Below are 9,084 nucleotides of genomic sequence, written 5' to 3'. Positions count from 1 at the left end.
AGGATTCTGGAGTCTAAAATGGCCTAGAGTGAGATTTTTTTTCAATATTATCTGGTCACTAGCCAAGTAAGCTTTCTGTCTCTATTATCTATATTAAACAATGTTGGAAATATGAAGTGGCCAGGGAGAAGCTATAACTCCCACTTCTTGGCAAACTATTCCTGCAAAAGAATGTATTATAAATGAGTTGATTCTGTGTTGACCTTTTGATTAAAATAATAGATTCTTTAGCTGCTAAAAAGGGGCATTGCTTCACGGAGAGGGCAGAGGACTAGGGCTCATGAGACCAGGGATCAGTTCCAAAGTCACCACTGTGCTGGATACTTTGGGCATGACATCCTTTGTCTCAGTTTCCCCATCTTCTTAAAAACAATGTTTAGAATGGTACTGGCCTCTTTCATTGAGATATAATGAAGGCTGCTTTGTAAGAATTGATGTAAAGGCTGCTTTATACCATTTAATCCTGTTTTTAATATTGCAGTTTACATAAGGGAAGAAATTATCCTATTGTGATTAAATTTATGTTCATATGTCAAAGCTCAAGATGTTGTGTATTGACAAGAAAAGACATCATGCATTAATATCAAATTCAAAGCAAACATATTTTTTCTTGTATTTTCTGTTATGTGCAGAGCAAGCTGACTGATCTAGAAACACTTGCTTTGCTGATAGCAGCACTGAGCCATGATTTGGATCATAGAGGGGTGAACAACTCTTACATACAGAGGTAAGCAAATCTCCTTTGAGGTAAAGGAAGAGCACAAACATATTTTCTTATTTCACTAAAATAAAAAAAAACAAAAACTACAAAATTAAATACAGTAAAACCTTGCCAATTCACATAAATAAAAGGGAGTTGGTTTGTGACTTAATAGGTTTTGCAAATCAGTATAGGGGTACATCTACCCAGCAAAATGTAGTGCTGGACAGAAATAGCCAAGCTAGCTTTGAGTGACCTTGGATACTGGTAGCAGCATAGTTGTGTTCTCATAGTGTACCGCATGGGTACTTGGAGAATCAGGGCTTTAGCTGAGAATCGGAGCTAAATTATTATTAGCCTTTGTGGAGCAGCATGATAACTTGCCTATAATGCTTCTGGTATCTGAAGTCATTCATTCAGTCCTAGCTTGTGTGTTTCTGCATAGCCCTGAATTGTCATATAGGCATACAGTGAATATGAAAGCGGTAGGATAGGTGGAGTATAAGAGTGATTTTACGTGTTACATTTTGACCATACTAGATCTGTGAGGTGTTATGTAGTATTAAAGTTAGAATGTGCTGTGAGCAGCTACACATTAAGGGTTAATACTATTTCTTGCCTGTGCTGCTCTGCCTTGTGGCTAGAGAGTTGTTGAGCAGGGGTACGCCTTGGAGCCAGGACACTTGGGCTGTATCCCTGCTCAAGGAGTTGAGGGGGTGGCAAGGGGGCTGGGAGCAGTGCATTCTGGGATGACAGAGGTTGGTAAATGCTCATTTTTATCTTCATGAACCAGGTCTAAGTTACCCTAACACATCCTAGGTAACACAGCCCAGAGCTAACCCTCACCTGAAGTGGCATAACTTAGAGCTTTTTGGAGGGCACTCTGCATGAGGTAAGGAGCTTTAATGTGTAGATGCTCATGATTTAAGAGCCCCTAGTATGGTCAAAGTGTACCATGTAACTTCATTCTAAGATGCACATTGATTCAGTAATTTTAACCGGCCCGTTATACCCATTTCCCTGACTTTGTTGTATGCTAGCTAGGCTAAAACAGATATAGGGCATTTAAAATGTACACATTTAGTTAAAAGAAAATGCAAATTAAAAACATAAAACCAAACTAGATACACAGTTTATGTAAGATGATTGTGAAAAGTCTGAAGGAATAAATTTATCATAGGATGTTAAAACCTACTAAGAAATGAGAGACCAGTGACTAAGGGCACAGCTGTACTGCCTGAGGACCCTTCTGGGGACCCTGTCATACTGTAAAGCATGACATGCCTGTCCTGTGCATGTTATGGATGCACTCCCTGGTCAGTGCTGGTTAAGCAACAATAAGTTCTCACTCTCTCTATTGGTATTAAGATGGCTGCATTACATTCATATTGGGAGGTAGTGTGCACAGAGCAAGTGTCCCATGCTTCACTGTGCTACTCCCTGGGGAATTGCTTGGATGGTGTGGGTATATCCATAGTGTTAACCAGATGTAGACACACCAGATATTAGCACATTGATTCATATTAGACACTGAGGTAAAGCTTACAAAAGACTAAACTGTCTTAGGGAGTACAAGCCACATTTTCAAAACTAACTTAAACATGTAGAAGCACAGATCTCATTGAAAGGAACATCCATCTCATTAATGCTGTCTAGTGACTTCAGCACTTTTGACATTTTATCTGCTGAGATCTAATCACTGGAGTGGTCTTCATCATTGAAGTCAGTGGAAGCTTTTTTGTTATTCAGTGAGCCACAGATGATCCTTCTAATTATTAGAGCTGTGTGAAGGATGAATTTCTTCGTTCAAAAGGGAACTGAAAAATAAACAAAAATGCAGTTCAGGTCAGCCCAAAAGGCTTTTTTTTAAAAAAAGATAAAGTTGGACTTTTAAATTTCATCTTTGAAATGAAAGCTATTGTTTCAGCATGTTCAAAAGTCAAAACATGCCATTTAAAAATAATTGGGATTTTTGTTTCGGAACAGAATATTTTGCTTAGTCTTTAAAATAAAACATTTGCTCTTTCTTAAATGTTGTCCCTGTTTATTTCGGCCAAAAGGAGTGGCGAGTTTCAACTCAAATGTATGAATAATATTGCTGACCCCAAAACTGGTGCTTCTTTTTTTTTAGTAACTTTACTGTTCACCTAAAAATAATTCTCTCAGCTCAATATATGTCTCTTCATTAATGAAGTAAAAGATTTCTTTGGTGATATCTTTTATTGGATGAATTGCATAGCTGGGATAAAGTTAGACAAGCTTTTGAATACAACACATTCTTCAGGTCTTATTTGAAAGCTTGTCTAACTTTATCCCAGCTATGCAGTTGGTCCAATAAAAGATATCACCCAAAAAAATCCATGCCTCTTACATAATTCCTGGACCATAATGGCTACTACACCACTCTAACACTACTATTCATTAATTAAATAGTTTGATTAGGAAAAATAGTTCTAAAAGAATTACAGTAATATGGCAGCAATGTTTTATCCTGACCAGCTTTGCAAATAACATATAATATACATTTCTGGAGGTATTTTTCTGGCAGACTTGGTGACTGGCTTTGAGGCTGACTGGAAAGGAAAGGTGTAGGATGCCTTACTCCCTGTGTAGAGTAAGGTACTATGAAGGTAGCTCGTATGGGAGGGAAGGAACACTGAGAGCAAAGGAAGAAAATAAAAGAAAATATTTAAGTCCAGATGTTTCAGTTCTTTTGTTGACAATTCACATTCAAATACTTGGGTTCAAAATTATTTTTAGCATGATATTTAAGACAAAAAAAAGACTAAAAATCTGGAGCAGTGACGTTCCTGTGTCCCCAAATGGGGGAATCCATTAACTTGCAGGCTTAAAGTGATTGGAACCATCTCGCTATTTTTTGCTTTATTTATTTAAAAATATATTTCCTGGAAAACATCTGGAGATGCGTCATCTTCTTTTAAAAATGTCCTGGGAAAAAGTCATAGACAGCAAAACCCAACGTTCACCCATGCCACAAAAGCAGAGGCCATTACAACTTAATAATGTTTTTCTCACTAAAAACAATTCCAGGCATTTTGTTTTTTAAGTAATTTGGGCTGGTGGAGACCAAATTAAAAGTATAATATTGTCCAGGGATGATTCCTTTCTACTTTGTTTGTTGGGGGCGAGGAAAGTGGTATTTGGCATAAGTTTTTTCTTCCTAGCAGTGGGGTTTTAAAAAATACAGAGAATGGTCCTGGTAGCAAAAATCACAGGAAGTGGACTGTGTTTTAAGATCACTTGGCAGATGCACAGCATTTTTTCCAAACCCATATGTAAAGAGCAGTGAGAGAAAGCTACATAATCAAATCATTGTGTTCTTAAAGAAGTGGTGTCCTTGGGCCTGGCCTGTTGGCCTAACAGAAGCGTTGTTGCACTGCTTTGTTCAGAACCTGAGGGCATTTTTACACGTCCTCTGGGAGTGGAGGGCTATGAGGATGCTTTAATTAGAGCAGTTCCGAGAGCCGCTCCAATTAAAGTGCCCGGAGAGTCTCATGTATCAGTGCCCCCCTGCTTTATAATGGTGGCAGGGGCGCTTTATCTAAAACTTGGCAAGTAAGCTTTAGGTAAAGCACCCCCACCACCATTTTGAAGTGTGGGGACACTGATATACGAGACGCAGAGGCTGGCTGGCAGTAATTACTACACCTGCAGGGTCAATTAATGTAATTGCAGCGCATTGGAGCAGCCTCCTGGCTCATGTATAGGTACCCAGAGTTCATTCCCACCATTGGGTCCCTCTTTCTAGTCTACAGGTGCCAAGTAAGCCTTAGTTTGGTACAGCGTTTAAGGAAATAACTCATGTCCTTCCTCAAATACGTGTCTCTTCTAACCATGATGTACTCTAAAAACAAGATCCTGGCCCCACTGAAACTGTGAGGAGTTTTGCCATAGATTTCAGTGGAACCTGAATTCCACCCAGGATGCACTGGCTCCAATCCTAATGCTAACTTCACCTGTTAGCCTTCTGCTAATCATTTGCCCTGGTCTCCAAGGAACTGCTTGACCAGCCAGTCCACTGGGACCTAGGACCTCCATCCTTGTATCTCCCCTTTCTTGCTGCATCTGTCCATTCTCCCCCCATTTTTTCTGCTCTTGGTTCCTTTTATTTATATGCTTGTTTGCAATGTTGTTTACAGGGGCTCAATCCTGCAACCACTAATTCATGAGAGGTATCCTTAGCAGTGTAAAAATCCCCATGAAACTGTGTACCTAAATAAGGATCACACACAGACATAAGCAATTGCAGGATCAGATGATAGCTGAGTACAGGATCAACAGTAAACCAAGCTAGAGGGCAATTCCTGACCTGCCCTTAGCTAGCAAGATGACGTCAGAGAGGTGTACCACAGGAGTTAATATAGGTAAAAAATAGTGGATTTATAGTAACAGAAGCAAATCACATCACTACACAATGGGGGAGAAGGAGGAAATTTTGAATTTTTCAAAGAAGAGTTTCCATATTTTGTCTCAAGCCACTAGCCACAAGTTCAATATCCAAAACTAAGAAACAGGTTTAAACTTTGCATCCAAGCAATTAGTGTTGTTCTCTTTTGCCACTTTGAATGGTACAGTAAAAGCTGTTACTCACCCCCCACACAGCATTTTCTTATGGATTTTTCATTGATACTCAGGGATAGAACAATTCCTCAGTAACTAGCTTGTGATAAATCAAGGCACTTATGTTGGAACACAATGAGATACAAAACCTGAGAGTGGGTAGGGGATTACAAGCAAAATAGGAAACAGTTGGCATTGATTCCTAGAGGTCCTGATCCAAAGTCCATAGGTATCAACAGGTGCTTTTCCATTGTGGACTTTTTATTAAGCCTGTATTGCCATTTGCTGTGCACATTCCCTGAACTTGCAGAAGAGCAGCTTCTGTAGAGGGCTGACTAAAAGTCACATGGTAAACAAAGGCAGTTGTGTAAATCACCAAATATTAAAATAAAATTCCCCTTGAAGTTTTCTGTGTCATTGCCCTTTGTTATTGCTTTTTGTTTTTCACTTCATAAGTCTGTCCCTTAAAGATTCTTGCATTATTTCCTTATTCCTTGTGTATTAATGGCCTCTAAAACCCAAAACGCTAGAGCTGTCAGCCTTTGACAAAGCAATTGCATTGTTTTTGCATTTGTGCTCCCCTGTGAGTCTCTGGGAATGTGTTTGTTCTGCTTGACCAGTCACACGGAAGAAGGAGAACAGACAATGGATCAAGAAAGGAGCACTGGGAGAGTTGGTTAATTGACACAGAGCAGAGTGAGTTGTGCTGGTAAATGCTGCTGAATGGTGGATGCATTTGACTCGATTTCTCAGTTTCCCAATGTGATGTTTTTACTTCGCAGAAGCGAACATCCCCTGGCTCAGCTCTACTGCCACTCCATCATGGAGCATCACCATTTTGATCAGTGTCTGATGATCCTGAATAGTCCGGTAAATGGCTTCTTTCTTCATGTGTTTGACTGAAACCCTAGCTTGTTTTGCTTGTATTTTTAGTTTCTGGATAGATTCCCAGCATTGTACATTCTCAAAAGAGCTTCATTCCTTTTTGGGTAAAGAAAACAAATACAACATTTTGAAATCAGTCCCACTTTTGACAACCAGGCCTTTTCAAGGGCAACTTTGACAAGGGCAGCTTTGCTGGTTTCATTTTGAGTACCTGCTTTCTTGGACCAAACAAAATAAAAAGCCTTAATTTTGACACACCTGTAATCAGTAACAAATGCTTCTCTGAGCCAGAAATGTTGCTCACATGTTAAGGAAGATTCATGCTTATATGTGCCCAAATCAGTTTGAAAAAAGTGACATATCCCATGGCTACAGATAAACTTGAACAAAGCCCCAGAAATAAACACATACAATGTGTGACATTTTACTTCTTCATTGGAAAACCAGCTATCTGGCATTCACAGTAAGAGTGAAACTGCATATTTATACGGCTTGTTTGGTATTGCAGGTTTGACAAAAGCAAGGAACATATAGAGACAGATTCCTCTATCCTCATCCCCAGGGTGCCTTGATTTTGCTGTGGGTTGCTGTTCTTGCATATCTCTTGTTGTTGTTGTTGTTGTTGTAGTGTTGTTTTATAAAGGAATGACTTCTTTATGCTTTTTGCCATATGGTAGTTAAGCTGTAAAGTTCTTAAGCCATGATTTTTGAATCGGCCACAGCCTCTTTACTGCAGAAAAAGAAAAGGAAACTCTAGGATGTGGTTTGTAGCAAAGGGACTCTTTGGAATGAGATAGACTTAAAGTCTCTTTGCTTCTCCAGTTCTCTGCCTGCTAAAAATACTATAGCATTCCACTGTATAATAATTTACAATACTGTTCCTGGAACTTTTGGCCAATATTCAAATATACTGCAATATGGTTTGCAGGGAATTTGCAGTAGAGAGCAGAGGAAGAAAAAGCCAACAGTTACAAGAAAACAACCAAGAGCAATTCAGAACTTAAGTAGAGAAGTAATAAATTGTTGACGTACATATTTGGTTGTTAACATTCCTCTTTTTGTCTTTGTAAAGGGAAACCAGATTCTCAGCAGCCTTTCTATTGAAGAATACAAGGCCACTTTGAAAATGATAAAACAAGCCATTCTTGCCACAGACCTGGCACTGTACATTAAGTAAGTTAGAAGCAAATTTGGCTGACCAGCCCCTGTCAGATGTTTGAATTGTGTTGGCCCAATTATGAACTCTTTTTTTCTTGTTTTTGCTTGTTTTAAGGAGAAGGGGAGAGTTTTTTGAACTTCTAAGAAAGAAGCAGTTTGACTGGGAAGATCCTATGCAGAAAGAGCTATTTTTGTAAGTTAATGGCAGAAGTTTAAAAGCCATACTGTGTGCTATCGTCTGTCAAATTTTCCATGCCACACTGCAGCACATTTCAGTAGTGCCACTGTAGGACTGTGAGATCCAGGCCTACACAATCTGACACAAGCCAAAGGGGCCAGTGAATGGATGCCTAACTGATTATTATTGAAAGAGCTGCAAGGGCTTGTCTAATGGACACTGGTGGGTGACTTGTAAAGTTATATAAGCTTTTCTGTTATTCCTAAAAGGTGCAGGATTCCTGACACAGTATCATAATGTTCTTTTGCTGTGGGTGCATTGTCCTAAAGCAGTGAACTGTTAAAATCAGTATCCTAAAGATTCAGGGAGAGCTGTTTGTTTTGAAACATATTCATTTTTCATGAAAGGAATGAGTCTGAAAGGCACATTGAATTTCCTCAGCCATGTAGCTGAATCCCTAGGCAGCTTCATCAGTGTGCTGTGACCCTGCTTTGAAGGCACAGCCTTTAGGAATCAGACTTGTTCAGTGGCCTTCCTGCTGGAATAGACAGCAAAGTTACTACTTACCATCAATGATGACAATGATTTTTGTAATGTGGCACCCATTCAGTTGCAAATACACTGCAACCAGGTCACGTTACGTGGGCCCATCAAAAGCTAATGGACTGACTCTCAACAGACATGATCTAGATTTGCTTGGGTCTGCTGACACAGGAGAACAACAGAGAGTGCCTTGTTACTAAACCCCATCCATGTAGTCCCTCTGAAGATTATTTTTATAATTTTCCTGTATTTTCATCAGCTTTTCTGACTTGGATTATATTTATCATTGGATTCCGTAATTACTAGCATCTTGCTTTAATGATTACATGAGTTTCATGTTGCAACACATCATGGGTTTTCTTTTCTTTTACAGAGCAATGCTGATGACTGCCTGTGATTTGTCAGCAATAACAAAACCCTGGCCAGTTCAACAACGGGTATAAGCCTTATTTAAGAGTTACTACGTGCTGGTTATTCAGATTAGATCCCTTAAACCTCCCACCTTGGAAAGGTATTGGTAGAGGATGAAGCCTTAGGGACCAGCCCTGCAAGGTGCTCAGTGTGGGAGTTAAATGAGTTCAGCACTTTGCTGGAGAAGGCCCTGGGCATCTTGCAGAATCAGCCTATGTGGCAGTAAGTAGAAGGTAACTGTATAGTTTTCATTGGTTCCCAAATGTTCTGTGTTACTAGAAGGCAATAGCACACAGTCAGGTTAGTTTTATACCAAGCATTAGTAACAGAAGCTTTGTCTGGTAGTCAGTGAGCAGGTCTCGGACACAGTTCTTCTGGGTTGTAATTACTTCTCCAGCTAACATGCTGTGATGCTCTGAACAGAATTAAATTTTCAGAAAGATCTTCATTTGTATGCAAGTTTATTGTCATTTCAATCATGAATTATCTCACCAGATACTCATTGTACGCTGTTTCTTTCAGTTTAACATGGTAACTGCATATATTAATTAGACCTGCATGTCAATATTTTGAAAAGGGACTGGTGATTTGCAAGGTTGGGGGTTCTTGGCTTGGGGGGGGGGGGGGG

At 39.5% G+C, this 9,084-nt stretch overlaps 1 protein-coding gene across 3 annotated transcripts in view; it reads left to right on the top strand.

Annotated features, from left to right (window-relative positions):
• Nucleotides 1–9,084, top strand: part of PDE5A (phosphodiesterase 5A) — a 123,638-nt gene that overhangs the window by 104,592 nt on the left and 9,962 nt on the right. For all 3 annotated transcript variants that reach the window (XM_019522037.1, XM_019522035.1, XM_019522038.1), the window contains exons 14-18: nucleotides 633–727; nucleotides 6,064–6,151; nucleotides 7,239–7,339; nucleotides 7,440–7,517; nucleotides 8,419–8,482. In XM_019522037.1, coding sequence (XP_019377582.1) covers nucleotides 633–727; nucleotides 6,064–6,151; nucleotides 7,239–7,339; nucleotides 7,440–7,517; nucleotides 8,419–8,482 — 426 coding nt within the window. The remainder of the gene's footprint in view (nucleotides 1–632; nucleotides 728–6,063; nucleotides 6,152–7,238; nucleotides 7,340–7,439; nucleotides 7,518–8,418; nucleotides 8,483–9,084) is intronic.

This window comes from Gavialis gangeticus, unplaced genomic scaffold (genome assembly GCF_001723915.1).
Source record: "Gavialis gangeticus isolate Ggan-Ray unplaced genomic scaffold, GavGan_comp1, whole genome shotgun sequence".
Classification (NCBI taxonomy): domain Eukaryota; kingdom Metazoa; phylum Chordata; order Crocodylia; family Gavialidae; genus Gavialis; species Gavialis gangeticus.
Note: the sequence above shows the minus strand (reverse complement) of the source record. Positions and strands in the feature narration are given on the sequence as shown.